Genomic DNA, 23,800 nt, shown 5'->3' on the forward strand with positions numbered 1-23,800 from the left:
GACCCATCAATACACCTGTTTGCCTTAGTTTCCTTACCTATAAAATGAGAAATAAAATAGTACTTATTTTCCACGATTGTTCTGAAGGTGAAGCGAGAAACTATTTGTAAAGTGCTTTGTAAATCTTCAAACACTATATAAATGCAATTGAGTGGTGGCGATCGCTGCTGGTTTTTACCTAGAGTGAGTGTCATGTTTTGACAGACAGCAAACTTAAGAATTGTTCAGAGAAAATCAATCATATTGATGAGATAAATAGAAACAATGTCATTTGCACAGTTGTTGAGGCAACTTGAGAGGTTTAACTTGAAGAAGAGGACATTTGGGATTGCATTATCTGTTTTCTGTTATTTTGTGGGGTGACAAAAAAGGATTAAGTATATTCTGTGTTGATTCTGGGTTTTAAACAGAGGATTTAGTATTTTATTCTGGAGGCAGAAGGAAGCCATTGGACTTGAATGAAGGAGATGACATAGTCAGACCTGCACTTTAGGAAGATCATTTTGACAGCTGAGTAGAATATGGAGTCAAGTAGGGAGAGACTTGAGGTCAGGGAGGTGAACTACAAGTCTGTTACAGTAGTCCAAGAAGGGAGGTTGGTTTGAAAAGTTAGAAGAGGTTGTGTTTGCAGCCAAAGGGGAGGTGATTGACATACCCTTTCCAGGAGTATTGGAAGCATTGATTTCATGATGGTTACATAACTATGTGATGCGGCGCATGGTTAGTACAAAAGTGTCCAAAGCATGGCTGAGGCTTATGTGAAATAGACCAAATGAGTTAGCAAGCTTAGCTCTGCGCTGTGCTTTGCGTGCAGCAAGAACTTAAAAAAATTTTTTTTAGTAAAGTAAAGCAGCAGGGTAACTTAACTTGTTAGTGAGCTCCATGTCAATAAAAGTATCCAAGAGAAGTCTTATTTTCTGGTCTGGGCATAGTGTAAATATTTGATGAGATATTTTTTTTTCTATGTTTGTAATTCCCTTTCTTCTCTGGTCAAGAGATATACACTAGTTTTCATTCAGTTTGGTATCTCCTGTGGCAAAAATTAATTCGAGCTGATTGGGTCCTTCATGATAAAGCTTTCAGCTTTAATTACTAAGGCATCACTTCCCTTTACCTGACAGATGCAGTATTCATGAAAGGTCTTAGGTTACAGCTGTGCCCAAGGCTACTGAGAAGCCAGTTCTGACAAACTAGAGCTGTTTCTCTGGGTCAGTTTCTTGCACAAGAAATCTTGAAATGCTATGTGGTTCATCCTACAAAAACTAAGACATTATTTTCTAATCAGTAATAGCCCAAGTTCAAACCCACTTAGTCTGAAGTTTCCATCTCAACTCCAGTCAAACTTATTCTTAGGTTGAAGTTTGGAAGAGTATCATTTACTTTCTTTTTACCTCTCCCTTCCCAACACCCATCTTCATTCCCTCTTTTTCTATTTTTATTCAAATGCAAATTATGATGTTCCATTTTCCCTTGGTGGAAACTACTGAAAAAAAGGTTGAATTTAAGTGAGTGACAGAGATTTGCCCAGTAACTCATGGGGTATAAGCTGTGGCTTTTCCTAGAGGTTACATTGCATAATGCTTTGTCCTAATAATAATTAATAAGTATCTTGTTTTCTTCATATGGAAGAAGATACTTCAAATGTTATCTTGAATCCTTCTCATATCCCCTAGACCTTGCCCTTCTTTGAAAACTCATGTTTGTACTTTTCATCTCTGTTTATCACATTCTAATTTGCATTATAATTATTTGTGTATTAATTTTCCCAGTAAATCAGTTCACTCTACTTTATATCTCCTCTACTGGTACTCATGAGCTTCTGACTGCTATTGGTAGAAATCACACTGCTTGGGTGACTGGATTCCCTGCTAAGTTGTTTTCATCTAATCTGGGTCCTTCCTTACTGCTGCACAGCAGACTTTTAGGTATGGTTTTGAAATTTATGCATTTCTCTGCTATATAAAAATAATTCCCCTAATTAGTTCCCTTAATCATTGAATTTTGGGGTGCCCATGGGTAAGAATTTCCCATTTTAGGGGATTCCCTCTCTCAAGTAAAATTTCAATCACATAAAAATATGAGTTTATAAGTCAATTTACTGGAAAAGAATTTTTCTCAAACATTTTCTCTTTCAGATTTGCTTTGTTGTGAAAAAGTTTTGTAAAGGGATATTTATTCTCCTTTTATTGACACTTTTACAACCTCTTCCAATCTTTTCTTCTTTCTTCTAGAGTGATGACTTATTTCCCTTCTCTTTCCCTCTCTCTCCCTTTCTTCTCTTTCTGTCTGTCTCCTCTCTGTCTCTCATTTTCTATTTTTGTGTCTTTCTGTCTCTGTATCTCTTGTCTGTCTGTCTTTATGTCTCTGTCTCCATCTTTGCCCCTCTCTTTCTCTTTCTCTGTCTCTCTCTGTCTGTCTCTTTCTCCCTCTCTGTCTGTCTCTCTATTCTGCCTCTCTCTTTGACTGTCTCTGTCTGTCTGTCTCTTTCTCTGTATCTCTCTGACTGTCTCTCTCTCTCCCTTTCTCTGTGTCTCTCTGTCTTTCAGTCTCTCTGTCTCTCCTCTTCCCTTCCTCCCCCCTTTCTTCTTCTCTTTTCCTTCTCCTTCTCTGTCTCTGTCTCTCTCTATGTGTCTCTCTTTCTGTCTCTCTTTCTTTCTATCTCTCTCTGCCTGTCATACATATGCATGCATATTACATGCAGCATATTCCATAACATAATAGGAATTAGGACAAGCACCTGGAAAAGCAATATAGAAGGAAGAAAAAGAAGTGAGGACACTGGAGCAAAGGATATAATTAGGTTAATTACTAGAACAAAGATCTGTCAAGATCATCATCCTGATAAATTAATTCTTTTGATTAATGAGAATGGAAGTACCACATGTGGACTCTAATATTACAATATACAATATAGAAAAAGGCAGTAAAGAGAACAACCCTTGGAGAAAGAGCCAAACTAGGCTTAGAGATGTGTAGAGGATATTTATACTAGCGGTGACATATAATATCCATGGCATTTGGGGATCAATTTCCAGTTTATCTTAGAAAGACATGAAATACTTGAAATATCACAAACATAAATGCTCCCAAAAGACCATTGACAGAGTCCCAGTAACTATTGACCCAAATGCCTAATTTCCCATTTTCACACCCTGGGTGATGAGCTATATTTTGAAGCTATGACAAGAAGAGGGATGGGGATCCATTGTTGAGCAATAAGCTTTCACATCAGGGCAGCTCAGCTTTCTACCTTAGTCATGTCTTTGGAGAGATGGGAAATGGATCCTGACTTCCTTTTTCCATCAAGTGTTCTAAGTAGGGAATAATTTCTGATAAATTGCCACAAGCAACTTGTTGAGATGATTTTAAAAAAAAGCATATCTTTCAGGGATGATTACTCAAGAGTAGGGAGGAGAAAGAAACAGTTACATCTTTCTTTCTTGGAAGAAATCATTACCTCCTATTTTATTGAGAAAATAGAAGCCAGTGACCATGACCCAACTATATATTAAATTCCATCTACCTCTTTGACTGTCTTTTCCTTTCTATTCCTTCTCTGAACAAGATGTGTCCATTTTCCTTGGTAAGAATAATCTTTCTACTTGTGTCCTCAAATCCAATTTATCCCATCAGACATTGCCTCTCATTTTTTAGTCTTTCTCCCTATTATTTTGTTTGTTCAGTGACATCTTAATAAGAGACAAGTTTAACTTAAGTCATGAAAACAAATGATGATAATGTTGTATCTTTTTAGTGCTTTTCTCCCTAAAACTTTATAAGAAAAGGGCAAAAGATCTTTATATTTTTACCTGAGAAACTTAAGTTTCGTGTTCAGAATGATATGGAAATTAAATGTGCAAGGTGGATAAAGTGCTGAGCCTAGGGTCAGGTATACCCTCAAACATTTAATAGGATATATGACCTTGAGCAAGTCACTTAATCTTGTTTGCCTCAGTTTCCCCATGTAAAATATGCTGGGGAATGACATGGCAGACCACTCCAGTATCTTTGCCAAGAAACCCCAGATGGGATCACAGAGAGTCAGACTGAATTGAAACAATTGAACGACAGATATTGCAATTAAAACCTAGATCCCGCTTCTTTGTGTTCTGTTAAGTACAGGGCAACAGATCAGTCAGTATGTATTTATTAAGCACTGCTTTGCTGATGCTGGTTGTTGAATGGAGGGCAAGGTGGGAGTGAAAGCATGTGTAAGTTAAGTATAAAATATGGTCTTTTCTCTTTAAAATGTTGCAGTCTAATTGTGAAGAAAACAATAATATAAAAAATAAGGAATAATACAAAAAAGTTAAGTAGTGAATTGAACTCTCAAATGCTGATGGTGAAAGGAGGTGATATTACATCCCTCATTCTGGTCTCCAAGACAATCTGAAATTTTATTTTATTTTTGCTACTATGTCACAGACATGACTTGTATTGAACTTATCTCCTACATCCTTTCCCCTAAAACTATTCATACATCAAGGGAAAGCTGCACTTGTTTAGTTGATGTTTTAAGTTTGTGTGGTCTTTACATTTATTCTTATTTAAGTTTCATTGTCCTGGATTAATTTAGTCCACTATTTTTATTTTTGGATCCTGCCTCACTCATCCAACCCATTAGCCATCCTTCCAGCTTTGTGTATTGTGCATAATTGATTACAGTGCTCTGTATTCCTTCATCCAAATTATTGATAAAATATTGAATCAGCAGGACCAAGGAGAGCTCTCTGGTGCTCTTTCCTAGGGACTTTCAGCTAGGTTTATCTTGAACTGTTACTGATTTATTTAGACATATCTCCAAATGTACCTAACTTTCTTCTTACCTAAGCCATGTTTTTTTTTTTTTTTTTTTTTTTTTTTTATCTTACAAACAAGAGAGTCATCAGAGATTGTTGAGAACTGCCTTTCAAAACCCCCTATTCTATGTCTGTGGCAATTCCTGATATTAACCCTGTCAGAAAATGGCATGACCTGTTTTCATTGAACCCACATTGACTGTTAGAGATTTTTCCTTCTCTCCATTGTGCACAAACTTGTGGCTTGAACAACATGTGGTACACCTAGGTGGTGTGGTGGATGGAGTACTTCATTTGGGATCAGAAAAACCCAAATTCCACTCCTGACTCAGAAACTTGACAGTTGTGTGACTTATCCGTTGTCAGCCTCAGTCTTCTCTGGAAAATGGGAGTGATTGTAGTAGGTATCTCATCGAGTTGATGTGAGAATCAAATGAAATGATGTTTGTAAAGTGCTAAAAGCACAATGTAAATGTTAATATGTTTTAAAAGTTTCCCTCCCAGGAATCAAAATCAACTATATATATAAAATATATATGGCCATGGATTGAAGAATCAATTCCATTTCTTTTTCTTTTCTTTTCTTTTCTTTTTTTTTAAACCCAGGGCACAATGTTTTCCTCCCTCTCATCCTCCATAATTTCTCTGGGATCACTGACTCAGGAATAGCATCTGCTAGTTCTTTTTGACACACTGAGACACGCTAGTTTGTCTAGGCCATAGTGATAGGAACACTCAGAAGGCAGACAAGGGTCCAACTACTTAGCTTTTAATCATTTTTGCTCCAATTCTAAAGGTTTTTCTCCTTAGTAGAGAAAACAGAAGCAAAAGCCAAATTGGACAGTTCTGCTTCTTTCCCCTGATATTATCATTGCTTGTTTCATCCCAAGCAGCTATCTTATTCCTTCTTTGATCTTCCATATTCTCCCAACTTAGCTTTTTTATCACATCAGTTTGGGGAGGAAATTTGCATTTTGGTTAATGTCATACAGTGAGATGGAGCCCTTCAAGCGTTCTGCGGGGAAGAGATTCTGATCAATGGATTCGGCTCCTGATTGTTTCAGGAGCTGATGAGCTGAAAGTGAGCTCCTTTGCACATGCGGTGGAGCGACCTTGTGTCAGTAGGTTGCTCACAGAAGCAATCCTAGAAAGACCTTAGTGATGCTCCTGCAGGATTTGGCTTCCCTCGCAGCGAGGCAGCTTGCCAACGGATGCCCAAGGAGCCGTGGCTCTTGGCAGCGGAACTGAGCTCCAGCAGGAGAACGGGGGCATAGGTGACATCACCGGTTATATTTATGGTTCTCCCGAAGCAAGCTAACACTGTGCAGCCGCAGTGAGCCTGCAATTGCTCGGTCCTCCGGGAACATCTAAAGAGATGCAAAATGCACAAGACAAGGCAGTAGTGACTCTTTCTAATGCTCTTCGGGCCCGTGTGCCGCCCTGTAAACGGCCTAGACCGCGCCTCAAGATGCAGGCCCTTCCCTGCGGCAGCTGCCCACCCCAGTGCCGGGGCTTGGCTGGAGTTAACAGAGGGAGGAGATTGTTAAGAGAAGAGTCAGACTGTATCTATAGGGCACGGTCTTTAAAAAAATAAAAATTTCTCTCTAAGGAGAGCGCCTGATATCTTTCCACTTACATGAATAGTCCCATTTACACAGTGCTTTCAGGTTTTCCTCACAAGAATTCTGGGAGGTAGGGGGTGCAGGTTCCATTTTACAGACGGGGAAACTGAGCACAAAGGCCTCGGCCCGTCATGTCGTATCCAGAAATTTCACTTATGCATCCCCTGTCCCCCGCATTGACCTATAGGAAATGTGATCATCCTTAACCGCAACCCCTGGAGAAGTTTATTTTTTCTCCCTTCCCCTCCCCCCTCAGTACTCCTAAGGATTAGGCAGTCGGGCTCTTCCACCTTAGGGTGGAAGGGACTCCTCGAGGGCAGGGATTCTTGTGTCTCCATTAGTGTCACCTCCGTGATACAAGCTGACTTAATAGGCAACATCTGGGAAATAATGGGTGGCAGCGGAGGGAGCCGAGCCCCTGGGAGCACAATCTCGCATGTTGTCAGCTTTGGAGACAGGAGGGAGGGGGCCTCGCGGCCCCTCCTCGGAGCCGGGATGAATAATTAAGAGCCGGCGAGCTGCTAGCAACACTGAAGTGCTTTATGTAAACGGGCAGCCAGCGGTCTGTGTGTGCGCCCGCGCGCTCCTGAGTGAGAGAGAGAGAGAGAGAGAGAGAGAGAGAGTGTGTGTGTGTGTGTGTGTGTGTGTGTGTGTGTGTGTGTGTGTGTGTGTGTGTGTGTGTGTGTGTGTGTGTGTGTGGTGTGTGGTGTGTGGTGTGTGGTGTGTGGTGTGTGTGTGTGTGTGTGTGTGTGTGTGTGTGTGGTGTGTGTGGTGTGTGTGTGTGTGTGTGGTGTGTGTGCGCGCGCGCGCGCGCTCGTGTGCAGTCCCTGCGCGTGCGTACCAGGCGGGAGCGAGGGAGCAGCTGGCTATGAGGGAGCCTGACAGAGCCAGCCAGCCAGAGGGAGGCACTCCAGCCGGGCCGCCCCTCCACAGCAAAATAACCCCTCGGCGGCGGCGGGAGGCGGGAGGGGGACGGAGCCGGCCGCAGGGGGGCCGGACTTAGCCCTGCCCGGGGGGCGCAGAGACCCCTCCTCCCCACCCCCTCCCCTTGGGCAGGGCTATGAGATGGGCATGGAGGTGAGTCCCCTCCGACCTGCTCTCTGCCCGTCCCCTCCCCCCCACTCCCACGTGCATGAATGAATGAGTTCCCGGCTGCGCTCGGCTGCCACAGTTCCCAATGGCCTCCAGGTTAGTGCTGACTGTGCTGCAGCTTGTCTGTGTGTCTGTCCCCCGTCCGTGTCCCGCGCTGCCCTGGTTGCGGAGAAGGAGCGGGCGGGCTCCGTCCGGCTGGGGCAGTGCCCGGGGCAGAGACCTCCAGGGCAGACCCGCGGAGTCCCCGTTGGCCCTTCTCCGTGGGGGGGTCTGGAGGCCGCCGGCTGACATCATGCTGCAGAGATGCCTCCCCCCTCCCCGGCTCTTCTTCTCCCGGCGGGGGGGCCGGGGTCTGGCGGAAGGCTTGCCGGGCGCCGGTGGCGCCTCTTGGGCCGGCACACTTCTCCATCCTCCCACCTCTGAGCCGGGCGGAAGGCGGAGGGATGATTGAATTAGCGGTGCGTCATGGAGAGCTCTCTGGGAGCGTCTGCAGGGAGGGCTTGTCTTCCCGCCGGCAGCGGCTGGTGCGGCCGACCCCCGAGCTGCCCCCCTGCCCTCGCCGGATCGGGCTGCGCCCCGGAGCCTGCCTTCCCAGCGGACAGGTGGCCCTTCCCCTGCACGGGAGCTGGTGGGACCGGAGGGGAAACCGAGAGCTCTCCTGTCCCGGGAAAGAAAGGGGCTTGTTTATTCTCTGACTTGGCTGGCATTTGGCTCTGGAACTTGCCTTGTATTCTGGGAAAATAGATACCCAGTCTCTCATTCCGCCTCCCCCACACCTCCCCTGCAGCAGTCATTATTTGGCTGTTTTAGGGGAGGTGAAAGGAGGGAGGGGGACGGAAGCCATCTCTCCCCAGGGCTCCCACTAGCTGGCTTCCAGTCAAGGGGAGCCCTTCCAGAATGGTGGGAAGGAAAAGGGTTGCCTGATAGTTTGCATCCCGGCCTCCTGACCCCTGCTACCATGCCCGCTGCTATGACAATGCCCAGGCACACCTCCCACCCCCTCTCCCTAACCATCCCTAAACACAGCGACTATTTTTAGTTTCTGCCTTGGAGAGCTCCTGTTATGTCAGAGGAGCTGGAGATGTTGTGTTCCCTTTACAGAAGGAGAAAGTAAGGCCGCGGGCTGGAGAATTTTGTGCTCAGGAAGCCTTCCACCTTCATCTGTTCCATTCCAGGGTAAACTTGAGGGGCGCATGTTGCATAAATTAATCCTTGTCCCCTGCACACACATAGGCAAACACCCACCTACAGATGCACACCGGCACTAACACAGGTACAAGGACAAAGTTTTGCTTGTCTGGTACCTCAGTTTCCCAGTCTGGAAGAGGCTAGACCAAGGATGAAAAGGCCTGCTGGAGAGGGATGGAGGGAGGCCTCCTGAACATTTGGGGATATGATTTGCAGATAGGAGAGCGATATAATGCTAGGGTCTGGAGTCTGCTGAGAAAAGGCAAACTGACTTCCAGAACTACAGGACAATCTGAGAATGTGATTTAAATGCATTCAGTTACTCAACCAGGAGGTATTTATTAAGCCTACTATGTGATACTCACTGTGTTAGGTACTGGGAATATAGAGTCTCCCCAACCCTGCCCTCCCCCCCAAAAAAAGAAATAATCTCTTCTCTCCTTCCTATTGGAAGGAATTTATTAAGTATTTACTAAGCATCTACTATGTTTCAGGCCAGGATTGCTAGGTGGTAAAATGTCGGGAAAACCTCAGTTCAAATCTCTCCTCAGACACATACTAGCTGGGTGACACTGGACAAGCTTCTAAATCCTGTTTGCTTTAGTTTCCTCGCTGTAAAAATGAGCAGGAGAAGGAAATAGCAAACCATCTCAGTATTTTTTAGCAAAATAAATATGAGGTAGTTAATATAGGACACTAAGGGAAAGAGTACCTCAGCAGTGGGGACCAGGAAACATTTCATGTCCAAGGCAGTGCCCAAGTTGTGTCTGGAAGGTGAGAATGAAGACTGCTGAGGGTCAAAGCCAAGAGGTGGGAGATCGAGTGCCATGTGTGGATGAGGAAAGAGACATAACAAGTTTGGGGGAACTGTAGAGCAAGGTGGAATGAAGCTAGAAAGGTAGTCTGGATCTACATCTGTAAAAGTACCTTATGAGCCAGAGGAGACTCTTACTGTTATTTTAGTCGGTGGGGAGCCACTGGAGTTTGTGGAGTAGGAGGGGGACATGGTCAGCAGGCTTAGGGAAAATCATTGCTTTTAAACTGGAATGAGAAAACCTGAAGGAGAGAGACCAATTGAAAGGCTGATCTGTAACTTATTGGTATACAGATGACATAAATAAATGGGAGCTGCTAAGGGAGGTATAGAGAAAAAAAGAAGGCTTGATACAAAGCCTTAGGAAACAACCAGACTTAGGGGGGCTATGTGTGTATGCACATACAAAATATAGACATGCATATGTACATATATGTATGCGTACACCTATGTTTTATTTTCATATATATTGTGGTTTTGTATATATATATATATATATATATATATATATATATATATATATATATATCCCTGTTTTATTTTATATGTGTCCCTTTATTTTATTTAATATATATAGTCTATATTTTAGTTTACATATGTATGTTTATATGTATATATCCTTATATTTTATTCACACATATGTATATGCACATTGTACTCATGTATACTTATGTTTGTGTATATGCATGCTTATATTTTATTTACATATACATATGTGTGTATATACATTCATATACACACAACACACATATACATATACAGCAGAGGATACTACTGAGATGTCTACAGATAAAAACTCAGAAGCAACAATAAACAGGAAAATAGGATGGTCAGCAGTGTCAAATGCCGCAGAGAAGTCAAGAAGGATGAAGACTTTAAAAAGACCATCATATTTAGCAACTGACAGATTGTGAGTGATAAGATCTGAAACCAGATTTCAATATATTAAAAAATGAAAGAAGAAGAGGTAGCACTAAGTATAGACAGCATTTTCTAGGCTGAAAAGGAAGAAGATAAGATAGCAGCTTGAGAGGATGATAGGGTCTATTGAATTTTTTTTAAGATAGGGAGACTTGGACATCTTTTTAAGGACAGAAGAGATGAGCTGGAGAGAAGGAGCTAGAAGATAAGAAAGATTAAAGATCAGAGGGGAACAAATACAGTCTGGTTAAGAAGACTTGAAAGTGTGTATGGTCAAGGACATATATAGAGAGTTTGGCCTTGGTGAGAAGAGCAATACCATTATCTGAGACTGGTGAAAAAGAGGGAAGAAGATGAAGGTTCCTGAATATAGGGATTATGAAGTCTTTGATCTTTTATATTGTCAGGGTGCCATAGAGGGGAGGAAGTTAGTGTTTTTGAACTAAATTTAATTGAATTTCACAATCTAAAGATAATAAAAATATTTTAAGTTCCTTTTACCTCAACTTCTTCCTTATATAAAATAATTTTGATTTCTCTTTCCTAAAATCAGAGACCCTTTATATTGAAGGGTTTTGAAATGGTCTGCCAGTGTCAAGTTGGGCTTATGTACCTGTGTGTGTGTTCATGTGTATGTCCCCGTAAGCACGTATGATATCATAGAAAAGGGTTGGGGAGAACCACATCTCTGGGCTTAAAAGTGAAAAAATTTAGTTAACATTTCCTTGATAAGATGATGTCAAGATATAGATTCAAAAAAAAAAAGATTTAAAGATGACAAGATTGTTGCCCCCAAAAAAAGAAAGAAAGAAGAAAAGAAAAAAAAATAGCTTGATAAAGAGGGGAAAAATCATGAGACTGGACCTAAGAAGACCTTGTGTTTAGTCTTGGCTTGCTCTTTAATTAGCTGGGTGACAAGATAAATCATGATGCCACAGTTCCTTCATTTGTCATATGAAAGTGTAGACTAACTCTCTAGAGCTCTCTTCTAAGATTTTTTAAAATTGTGACTCAATGATTCTATACAAGAGCAATTAAAATTATTTTCTAAAGGTTTCTGTTCACTTTAACATAAAAAGTAGTTGTTAAAATGGACAGTTAGATGGTTCGATGGGTAGAGCTCTGGGCCTAGAATCAAGAAAAACTGAGTTCAAATCTAACCTCAGATACTAACTAGGAGCTGTGTAACCCTGAGCAAGACACCAACTCTGTTTAAGTAGGTCCCTTATTTGTAAAACAAGCTGGAGGAGAAAATGGCAGGTCACTCCATTATCTTTGTCCAGAAAACTACAAATAGGATCACAAAGGGTTGAAAAGCAGAAGTTGTTACAATGTGTTTTAAAAAGCAGGTTCACAGGCCCTATGTTAATTCCTGATCTGGTATAACTCTTTCACTTTATAGGTAATAAACTGAGGCCTACAAAGGTTAATGTTTGTCATTAATGATAATTCACATTAGGATGGCAAAATGCTTTCCTCACAATAGATTTGTCAGAGAGGTCCCTATCACAGAATGCTGTGATTGGATCCCAGGTTGGCTGAGGAATACATCGAGATTCTCTGTTACCTGCCCTACTTTGCTAGCCATGTGAGGAAGAGCGACTTCTTTGATTGGGTTCATTCTGAGAAGTAGGATTCATTCAGAAGGCACCAGACCCCAGAACCTTGCCTTGATATGATTTCTTGCCAGATAGTCTTTAGGTTTTTAATCTAATTAATTTAACCTAATTAAGATATTTGATTTTGATGAAAGAAATATAATGCTGTAAAGGAGAGAACTCGTGCCTTCCAAGACCAAGTACCCACGGATGCTGGAGGAGCCCTTGTCTTAGCTTCTAGCCTTCCTTAATTGGGTCTGCCATCAGTATCCAAGGATGGCTTCTGTAGTCTAGTTTGCATGAGAGACCTTCCGTCTCTCAGTCTGGACCCAAAATGAAAAGGTAATTTAGAGCCAGACTGTGGACAGCCTGAAATAATCAGGATAAAGTCAGTCAGGATAAAGAATCATTATTTTTTCTAGAAGCAATAGAGAACCTACTAAAAAGTCTTTGAGAAGGGGCAGAACATAAGTCTGTGTGTTAGGGTAATAAGTTTGGTAGATAAAGGTCTGAATCAGGAGATTATGGCAAGGAATACAAGTCCATGAGGTACAGAATAAAGGATAGTCATAGGTGTTCTCCATCTCCACAAGCCCAAACAGATCTTAAATTTAATTTTAAGATATTTAGATTAGATACTAAGATGTTACTGACAATATTATGAGACCTTGGGATGAATAGGAGCAGGAGGCAATAGAATTTCTTTCTCTGGAGAATTTTGACAAAGACTAATTTCTCATCTTTTTCAAGGACTTTACTTACTAACTGAAGCAAGGGAAGAGGACTAATGGAGACTTATGGGAGACATAACACTTGACTTCAAGTATTTAAAGGGCTGTATTATGTGGAAGGAGGAGTTAATTTAACTTGTTTTGCTTGGTTTCAGAAAACAGAGGCAGCTAGTCTCTTTTCCTTACTGCTTGATATCCCTAGCATTTAGTTTTATTTTTTTGAGATGGATTTTTTTTGGCTTACCTAGACTGGAAGTTTAGTGTCTACTCACGGGTCCAATCCCATTGCTAATTGGTATGGAAGCTTTGATTTGCTCTGTTTCCAACCTGGCAGGTTCAGCTCTCCTGGGGGAGTCTGGAGGCTCCTGGGGGTTCACCATATTGATTCCAGGCTTAGTGTAATGGTTGCTCACAAATTCCAAGCTTCAAATGTCTACGAACTTCAATTGTAAGAACTATAGAAATGTGGGCCACCTTATCCAGCCATCCCAAGTATTTTAAACTGATCCTCTTAGGACATGGTTTCTCTTCTGGATGCATTCTAATTGATCAGTGTCCTTTTAAAAATATAGTACTTTGAAGTCAATGTGTGCTCAAGATGTGCTCTGTCTTGGGCAGTATAGAGAGAGACCATCTCACCTCCTGTTTTGTTCTGAACATTATGATTCAGCCAAGTTTCAGAATAGGCTTTTTGCCTGCTCAGTGTTTGACTGACTCATTGCCTCTGATGTCCACTAAAATCCCTTTTCTGTTTTTAGAAGAACTATTGTCTAACTATTTCTCCCTTTTATGATTATGCTACTGTTTTTTAAAAAATCTCTTTTAATATCATAACTCTTCTTCCAAGGCCTCAAAGACCCTTTTGACATTTTTTTATTCCCTTTGGCTCTCCTTTCACGAATGAAATAGATAATAATTTCCTCATTTGCAGATTAGACTCTGAACCTCAAATAGAGGAAGCAATTCTCCCCCCACAAAATTTTTTTTTAAATGTTGGCTAGTGAGACAGGAAAAAAAAGTATTCCAATATCTAACTTGCTGGTCTTTCTAGCATTTCATTTTGGTGAAATATGTGAACTTATTAAATATTTGAAAACATGAGAAACTTTAAGTGAATTCATTACTAGATCTTAATTTATATTTAATAGTCTATAATACAGGATGTTCTAATATTTAAGATGAGGGTAAAGACTCCTAGAAGCATAGAATTTTATCTTGCAGGTCATCTGGTCTGGACTCCTCATCTTACTAGTAAGGAAACTAAAGCCCCTTAAAAGTTAAATGATTCACCCATGTTTACAGTTGGTAAGTGGTAGAACTGGGATTATATGTTCTGACCCTTTTAAGAACTTTCATAATTAGAGCACAGTGTGGTCTTGGGGCAACACCTGGAATTCATGGAGCTTATATTTCATAAAATTGGATCTTTTTTTTTTAATGGGAAGTTATACTATAACTGGAATTAAATGGAAATTTACTAAAAGGATATGTTATTATTAATGAACAACAAAAATAATAAAAGCTAGCAATTACATAGTACTTTACATATATCTCATTTATTCCTCACTATAACTATGGGAATCAGGTGTTGTTATTCCTATTTTATACATGAGGAAACTGAAGCAGACTTCCATTTTGTCACTTGACTTCTATCAAGTGATTTTTAGAGTTAGTGTTTGAGGTTCAATTTGAACTTCAGTCTTCAGACTCCAGCCTAGCACTGTCTTCACAGCCCCACCTTGTTGCTTCTTGACAAAGCTTGGGTTCTTTTTTTGTCTTCATAGCATTCAGTTTCCAAAACAGATGAGGTTTCTGTATGGGGAAATTCCCTATAATTAGAAATATTCAGGGTCAAGACAGCTCAAAAATATTTAAATGCATATTTTGTTTTTGGTGCTGTTAACAGATGTTCTGATAGATGCAAAAGAATTTAAATGCCTTTAGAGTAATAATAGGTATAGAGTGAGAATTAAATATGAATTGAATTGACATCATTGGATCATTGATCCCTAGAGACTAGAAAACCTGCAGAGCCAGTGCAGATAAGAATTTGAGGGTTCTACAATTCTGTCTCAAAATGGATCTGATGCTCCAGTGAGACTTATTAGAAAAGTTTAAGATGACCATTGGTTATAATTGCTGCTGAAGAATTATATGCATTGAATGGAAGGTTGAACTAGGTGTTCTCCAAGACCTCTCTGATGCTATGATTTTAGGTCACTTTAGTCAGTACCTTGCTTTCAGGCAGCTATGGTCCTACTTGTCTGTGGTTTTTAATTTGATCACTTAGTGTATGGTACAGAGAATAAAGTGAAAAGGAAACAAGACAGTGGTTTCTGTTTCTCTCTTTTAACCCTCTTCTTGTTCCCATTTTATTTTATATATTTTTTCTTTAACAGTATTTCATTTTCAAATACACGTCAAGATGATTGTCTGTGTTCTTACTTACAATTTAATAGGCAACAAATTCAACAATCTTTATCCATTTCAGAAAAAAATGAAAAATTTACTTGCTTCAGGAAGTTTTTTTTTAATGTTTGATTTAAATATTTCTGTCTGCAGATTATGAGACGTTATCAACCCCAATTTTGCTACTTGTCCGACTTTTGTTAAGCCATTTAACTTCTTGTTAATGGAATCTCAGTTTCCTCAGCTGCAAATGGGAAGAGGTTGGGGGATGCTTTTTATGTCCTCTGAGCTTCAGCCTTGTAGAGCCTTGATGAAGATGTGGACAGCAGTCATTCTGTACAGCTCCAGCCTCCCCCCTTTGTCTTTGTCAGCACAAAGGGCAAACTTGAAAAACGGTGTTATTTTCAAGCCACAAAATCACATTTCTACCCACAACTCCTTTGTGGTTGACAAGCAGTTATAGGAAGCACTTGATTTTGGGGAAAGAACTCCCTAACTGGTTTTCTTCTTGATGAGTCCCTTCTTCCCAACCTTCTATGAAGGGGGATGATGTTGTTTTGCTTACAGAATGGTAACATGAATATACAGAAAGATATGGAATCACTCTGTAGTTAGGGTTAGGAGTGCACATCCCCTTTGTTTTTTATTTGTGCTCTTAACTGCAGAACTCCTGGCCCTATTTATGACTCCCTTTCCTGTTTGATTATCTTACAATATATTTCATTCCTAGGCTGTGATCTCTGCAATGAAAAGAGTACATTTTCTTGAAAAAACACACTTGATTTTTATTGACACCTTTATTTTCTATTATCTCCTTTTCCTCATCAATACCCAGTGAACCATCATTTTTTTTTGCCAAACATGTAAAAATAAAGAGGAAAGTCAAAACAGAAAAACTAATCAATATATGTCATGTATAGTGGTATATTTCATACCCATAATTCCCTATATCTGCAAAAAGGGAAGAGAGGTGCATTTTCTCAGCTCTTCTCTAGCACCAAACTTGACCATTCTAATTACACAACATTCATTTTTGACTAGCCCTCAGGGAAGAAAACTAAAGAGTTGGAAGAATTAATTGGCTTGCCCTTAGTCAGGCAGCTAGTCCAACATCTGACTATGTAAGGTCTTTTGACTTGTGCTGCTTCTAATATATCATAGCATTAGGGTGTATTGGTTTGTTTGTTTTCAGATAGAGAAGCAGAAACAAAAGCAATAAGTAAAAGTGACAAGGAATCAAATTTTGGCCCAAGTAAAGAAAACTTTCCCCACAATTAATGCTGTCTATAAATGAAAGGAACTTCCTTAGGTGAGTAGTATGCTAGAGCTAGAGGGAGGGACCGTAAACGAAATTTCTGTTCAGTGTTATAACTGAACCCATTTTTTTTTTACTGGGAATCCCAGCAAACTAAACATCAAGATATGGTGTCACCCCTGCCTCTGCCCAGGGGTGTGTGTGTGTGTGTGTGTGTGTGTGTGTGTGTGTGTGTAGAGTATAGTGCAATGTAGTTTATAAGTAGCTAAGGCAACTCTAAGGATCATAGAGGGATTATCTTGGGCCTGCAAAGTTATAAAAGAAAAATTTAACTGTTTCAACAATAATTCACTTCCTTTGTAATCCTACGTATTTTATGCATTTGTAAACATTCTGAAAAAGGGTTTACAAACTTCATTAGATAAAAAATTCTTTGACATAAAAATGATTAACAGTTCTTATTCCAGTCTGTATCCCTGACCCCAGGAAGAATTATTCCCATGTTTGCTTCCAGTTGTAAATTTCTAGCAGATGAGATTCCACAGCCTATCTGGGTAATATTCTGATAGCCTGAGTATCTACTTAGGTGTTCTTCCCAAAGTTTCACCTAAATCCTTTTCTGCTGAAGTATTCTCATTCCGTCTTGCCTTGATGGCAGTGGAAATGAGTAACTGTCATCATTGGTTGCTTTTTTTTGTAGACTTGTTTCTCCTTAGAAAAAATGGCAGTGGTTCTTCCCTTTTTCTTGCTTGTCACTTTCTAGTTAAAGAACACCAGCCATTTCCTGTTCTTCCCATCACAAACCATCTCACCTACTGAAGGATTCCATGTTGGCTTGTGGGGAGCTCCCCATCAGGCTTCGTTATAATTCTCCTTTCACAGATGACTCTTCTAGGTCATTTCCTAGTCGTTAGCCCAGCTGGTTGGGACAGAATGCCAGATGTGTCCTGAGTTTCCTGTAGGTTGGGTCCATGTAGCCAGCTACCTTGCTAATGTGTGCCCTGCGGCATAAGAAGGCTGGGACAAGAGGGCGGTTGGCTAAGGGCAGCTTATGATCATGACTAGAGGAGCAACTGTGTTTTCTCCTTCTCACAGTGAATCAACATAGTAACACAATCTATACAAACAAAAGATGGCACGATCCTCCGCCTCCACTGCCCCCCAACCCAACCTCAGCTCGTTCACTGAGGTAACAAAGGCTCTGGCCCATCTTTCTATCCAGGCAGGCTCCGAGCAAAGTTTTATTTTGTTGTCTTAAATGGGAGAAAAAGTGGGTCAGGCTGTTTCGGCATTTTAAGCATGGAGTCCTGGGTCTCTTGCAAGTCCTGAGTCCCCATGGCAACAACAAATAGCATTTGTCGTGGCTGTTCCTGGATGGAATGCCAAACTCTGGGGCTGAACAGAAGCTGCAGGAAACTCAGGGAGGGGGGAGAGTAGGATGGAGGTTTCAGTTATTGTGCAGAGGGATGCTCTTCTCTTTGGGTTTGAGTAGGAAAGGAAAATAAATGACCATCTCTGCTCTTCTGTCCTTTTCTTCCCTCCCCCCCTGCCTCTTTGAGTCTGAGAGCATCAGTGGAAGGAGGATTAAAGGTCAGTCTTTTCTGATTAACCAAGGACTTTGCGTTGAAAAGTCTTCACATTAATTAATAAATGCCTTCACAAACTCAGATCACTGCTAGGAATGCTATCCCAACAGCATATTTTTCCCATAGGTTCAAGAAGATCAAAGTGGTAGCTTGATGAACTGAACATGTGACCAAGGCCTAAGGGACATCAGTCAGCAGGCAAATAAGAACTTCAGTAAACCCTGCCTCTCCTTTCTGTCTCTTTTAAAAGACATTTTTGGAAATCTGTTTTTATGAAGATTTGGGGAAGGGACTTGTTTGGGAAGGACCTCTTGAACATGTTGACAATTTAGGAAGTGGCTCGAATTAATTCTTATAGCCAATTGAGATATGGGGAGCAGTAAAAAATTGTGTGTCAGAAAGAATGGGCCTGGGTCAATGGAAATTTGGAAGGCCAGTGGATAATTCTGCAAGCCCCGAGAATTGTTATGCTCAAATCTGTGAGAAGGCCTAGCTCATGATCAAAGATTGGCAAAGATCCCATCCCAGGTGAGTTTCCTGATTTCCAAGTTTCAGATCGAACTGTCCCCGAACATCATGTGTGCTCCTTGGGTCTGACCCAGGAATTGCTCGGGGGAAAGTTTCAGCCAGTTCAGGACATGCCCATATTACTAGCCAGAAGGGAACAAGGTGTTCATCTCAAAAAAAAAAAAACCAAAAAAAAAAAACCTTGTGATTTGGCAGGGAAACTTCATTCCAGAGTCATCGCCGAGCATCTTTCCAACCTTGAATAGAAAAGGAAGGCCCTGATATAACAGCCATCCTTTCCCACTACACAAGGTAGATTGATAACAGTCTTGGCCCAGAATAAATCATCATAAATCATGGAACTCACTGAGAAGCAGCCTGAACATCCTTGGATAGTGTTTAGACTTTCCTCATTCTTGAGAGCTTAGAATACTGAAAAAGAAAAACAAAATAGAATATCCCCAAAATCTTTTTTGGAATTTTCTTACACAAAATCACAGCTCTGTCACAGAAACACAAGGTTGAGTTTACTATGTTCTTTACTGAGAAACCTGAATCAGGTGGTATTAGATGCCATGGTGATAAGGTGGCAAAGGAAAGAAGCTTTAGATGCATCCAAAGAGATCTTCTTTGGGGGAAGGTAAACATATATCCTACCCCCATTTGTTTCCTATGCTTTTGGGGAAAAAACAACTTCCTTGTCCTTTCAAGATAATACTTTTCCCTATGACAGTGAATTGGGAGAGAGAGTGAAATCCTGCTTCTTCTACTAACTGTATGACTTTAGACCAGTCATTTATGTTATTATAGAAATATATTATAATATGTATTAAGTGATATATAATATATATATTTCTATAATATAATTTATGTTATTATAGAAATATCTATAAAATAGAGGAATTGGATTAGATGACTTCTAAGGTCCCTTACATATAGAAAATTCTTTGCTCCAATGTGACCTTTTACTCTGGAGGCTATGATTTTGTTGTTGTTATAGAAAAAAAATGTAATAGGCCAAGAGTTGAGTATCATGGAATAGATCCAGATTTGGAGTACTCTTTAATGACTACCCTTTTATCCAAAGATAGAGGGAATATTTTTAGTCTACCTAAAGCTAAGTGGCCACTTTCCGGCAGCCAGCCTAGGAGGCCTGTGCCAACCAAGGCACTCATTAGCATTATTACTCACTGATTTGTAATGCTAAAGTTTTAAAAAGTGCTTTTTTACTACAACTCTGTGAAGTAGATATTTCCAGAATTATTGTTATTTTACAGATGTATAAACTGAGGCTAAAAGATTTGTCCATGGACTTCCAGATAGGAAACAAGTGTTAAAACCAGGATTTGATTCAAAATACTGTGATCTTTTTTTTTTTTTGCTTATCAAACTCTCTCTTAAACTTGATCTCTTGATTCCAATAGGACCCTTCTTCTGAGCTCAAGGAACTTTTACAAGTCTTATTTCATCCTTTTTAAGAGAAAAAAGCAGAATTTTTCTTCCCTCCCTCCTTCCCGTCTGTCTCTCTCTGTCTCTGTTTCAATCTGTCTCTGTCTCTCTGTCTCTCTCTGTCTCTGTCTCCCTGTATCTCTGTCTCTCTCTGGGATAAACACATTGAGCCTCCAAAAGTTGAAATCAGTTGCCCAAATCTACACAGTAAGTTGGTAATGCTTACTTATTTAGGTCTCCTAACTACCAATAAAATTCTTTCCCTGCTAAACACTGATAACCCCGAGATGAATTAACTGTACCCCCAGACTTACCCATTTTTTGATCTGACCAGGGATTTGAAAACTGCTGATTGCTTTGGGACATGCCATTTATAGATAGATACAGCCCTATATTGGGCAGATATTATAAGACACTATATGACTGAGGGTTGGGAGATAGAACAGAGTGAGTACAAAGCAAACAGGAGAAAAAAATCTGATTGGGCAAAGACTGTAGGTGGAGAGCAGGACAAATAGAATAGGAAAGGACGAGAGTGGGAGAGACGTCTTTAAGGGCAGGACAAAAGGAGAGCAGGGAAGCAGAGGGAGAGCAATAGCAAATTCTGCACCTGCTGGAGCAGAAGTGAGGGATATTTCCCAAAGGTAGGTGAAGAGGTAATCTGAGGAAGGAGAATGAAGTACTTGTTCGCACAGCTGCTTTGGTTAGGGTTCTGGAAAACAGATAGTGAGAGAGACTTGGGGAGGCAGCAGGTCTAAGAGACTGGGAGGTGAGGAGACCTGGATTTTGCCAATAGCTGACGCTGCACCTGGGCTAACCCCTTGACACCAGTGATTGTACAAGGTGATCTCTGAGGTCCTATCCAGCTCTAATGTTCCCGGCTTCTCTAATCAAGGAGATTACCTATTGGAAAGGTCACTCTGTCAGCGCAGTGAATGAGGAGGAATAAAAAGAAATCAAGTGTAATGATACAGTCCTTGGGGGGGAGGGGGGACGTGAAGGGCAGCCAGCTTCCCCCCCCCCCCCCCCCCCAGTCTCAGGGCATTCTCTGAAAATGTGATCCAAGGAGAGAAGGAAGAAAGATCTCAGAGAAGCTGGTGTATCAGCAAGCCGGCCAAGAGGAGAGAAGGTCTTAAAGGGAGGAGACAGCAGCTTCCAAGGTGGGCCAGGATGGTCAAGCAGAGAAAGAAGTTAGCTGCCCTCTCCTAATGTCCACCTTCCAACCACTTTAAAACAGTGTTGCAAGCCAAGTTCTTGTGTGGCCAAGTCAGCAGAAGTGACCTCTAAGCCCAGACACATAGGAGGTCAGAAAGGGGATCTGTGACATGGGACAAGGCCTGAAGCCCGTGTGGATGATGACAGGGTGGGGACTGACATTCTCAAGCCAAGTGTGGAGAGGCAGCTGGCTAGGATAGCACTGGGCACAGGCCTGGATGCTGTTCCACAGCTCTACTGCCTTACCGGTTTCTGGGTCAAAGTTCAAGAGGGAGTGGAGATCACTTCCGGGACCAGGGACTTAGAGGAACAGTACTAAGGGCACAAGGGTCCTTCCTGGGTAAGAACCAGAGTGAAGATCAGTGCCCCTCTCTTTCTATCCCACCATTTCAGAAGTACCCCAAACTTCCAGACCCTCAGAACTAGCTCTGAAAACAACAAGGCAAAAATCCTGAAGTTTAAGACAGTGGTTATCCATCCTTCTCCCTCCTCACCTCCAGCCAGGACCAGAGACCAGCATTAACATAAAGTCCTGAATCAAGGAATGGTGTGGGAACATGAGCAAACAACAGCAAAAGAACCTGACAATACAAAGAGCAAAACCCAAACTCAGAAAACAGCGGGTTCAAAAGAGCTGCAAACAAGCATCCCAGATAGGTAGATAGATAGATAAAAAAGAATTGGACACAACTCCCCCCAAAAATTCCTAGAAGAGCTAACACGTGACTTTCAAAAATCAAATAAAAACAGTAGGTGAAAAATTGGGCAAACAATTAAAAGCAAAGGAGAAAATTATGAAAAGACAATTAACAGCTGTTAAAATGCTGAAAGAAATGACACAAAAACCTGAACTGACCAAATGGAAAAAGTACAAAAACTCATTGAAAAAAAAGGAAGGAAATGACACAAAAAACTTAATTGGCCAAATAGAAAAAGAGGTACAAAAACTTAATTGGAAAAACAAAAAACCAAACACAATTCCTTGGAAGCTAATGTCTTCCTGAGACATCAAAAACAATAAAACAAAATCAAAAGAATGAAAAAAAAAATAGAAATGTGAACTATCTCATTGGAAAAACAATTGACTTAGAAAATAGATCAAGGAGAGATAATTTAAGAATTATTGAATTATCTGAAAGCTATGATCAAAGAAAGATCCTAGATAGCATATTTCAAGAAATAGTGAAGGAAAACTGCCCTAGTATTAGGGGATAAAACAAAAATTGAAAGAAGCTGATCACCACCTGAAAGAGATCCCATTGTGAAGACTCAGCAAGCCAAAAAGAAAATATTTCAGGCAGCCAGAAATAAACTTAAAATATCAAGGAAGTCAAGTCACACAAGATCTAGCAGCTTCCACAGTAAAGGAACACAGGGTTTGAAATATAATATTTTGGGAGACAAAAAAGATGGGATTACAACTAAGAATATCCTGTCTAGTGTAATTTTTTTAGGGGGAAAATGAATATTTAATGAAATAGAGGACTTTCAAGCAGTCTTGATGAAAAGATTAGTGCAGACAGAAAATTTGACTTTGAAATACAAGTTCAAGAGAAGCATAAAAAGATAAACATGAAATTAAAATTATAAGAGATTCAGTAAGGTTAAACTGTTTACCTTTCTATATGGGAAGATAACACATGTATATTCTAACAATTTTATCATTTTGAAGGCAGTTAAGAAGATTCTACAGAGAAAGAGGATATGGGAATGAGTAAATTATGTTAGGTGATATTTTAAAAAAAGAAATATCCTGGTAGAGGAAAAATGAGGAAAATTATCTCACATAAAAGAGACATGCAAGGAAAAATTTTTATAATGGAAGGAAAAATGTGAAGAAGGGACAGACAACATTTGAACTTTGCTCATATTCAAAAAGGGAAAATATGTATTCTCTTTCTCTCTAGTTGGTAACAGAAATTTATCTTATCCAGCAGGGAAGTAGGAGGGGAAGGGAATAAGAGAAAATGTTGGGTATGACAAAAGAGAACCAGATTAAAAAAAAAAGACAATGGTCAGAAATATAGACATTAGAACGAGATTTTAGAAGAGGAGAGGAGGGAGACAGAAAGAAATAAACATACACATACACACAGAAAGACAGGGGGGGAAATGATAAACAAAAGAACACAGGATGAAAGGAAATTCATAGTAATAACTGTGAATATGAATGGAATGAATTAACCCACAAAGTGAAATGGATAGCAGAAATCAAAATCCAACAATATGATTTGCAAGAAACACTCAAAACAGACACACAAAGTTAAGAGATTGGGGCAAAATTTATTATGCCTCAGCTGAAATGTAAAAAAAAAAAAAAAAAAAAAAAAAAAAGGCAAGGGTAACAATTATTATTTCAAACAAAGTAAAAGATAAGGAACAAAACTACATCTTGATAAAAGAAACTACAATGAAATAATATCAGTATTCAACAATATATGTTGAATATACCGAATGGTATAGCATCTAAATTCTTAAAGGAAAAGTTAAATGAATTAAAGAAGGAAATAGACAGTAAACTATACTAGTGGGGCCTTCAATTTTCTCCTATCAGAGCTAGATAAATATAATCATAAATAAAGAAATCAAGGAAAGGAATAGAGTCTTAGGAAAA

At 40.3% G+C, this 23,800-nt stretch overlaps 1 protein-coding gene and 1 long non-coding RNA gene across 15 annotated transcripts in view; both read left to right on the forward strand.

The window, feature by feature from the left end:
- GRAMD1B (GRAM domain containing 1B) overlaps positions 1-23,800 on the forward strand; it is a 314,117-nt gene that overhangs the window by 233,384 nt on the left and 56,933 nt on the right. Inside the window, exon 1 of one of the 14 annotated variants that reach the window (XM_074302720.1) lies at positions 7,500-7,609. The exons of the other annotated variants lie outside the window; for them this stretch is intronic. Coding sequence (XP_074158821.1) covers positions 7,599-7,609 — 11 coding nt within the window. The 5' untranslated portion in view covers positions 7,500-7,598. Of the gene's footprint in view, positions 1-7,499; positions 7,610-23,800 lie in introns of those variants that run through there. 14 annotated transcript variants of the gene reach the window in all.
- Positions 10,044-18,743, forward strand: LOC141562700 (uncharacterized). Its single transcript, XR_012488225.1, has 2 exons — positions 10,044-18,019; positions 18,142-18,743. It is a non-coding gene; the product is annotated as an uncharacterized LOC141562700 (long non-coding RNA).

The sequence above is a fragment of the Sminthopsis crassicaudata genome, chromosome 3 (assembly GCF_048593235.1).
Source record: "Sminthopsis crassicaudata isolate SCR6 chromosome 3, ASM4859323v1, whole genome shotgun sequence".
Lineage (NCBI taxonomy): Eukaryota > Metazoa > Chordata > Mammalia > Dasyuromorphia > Dasyuridae > Sminthopsis > Sminthopsis crassicaudata.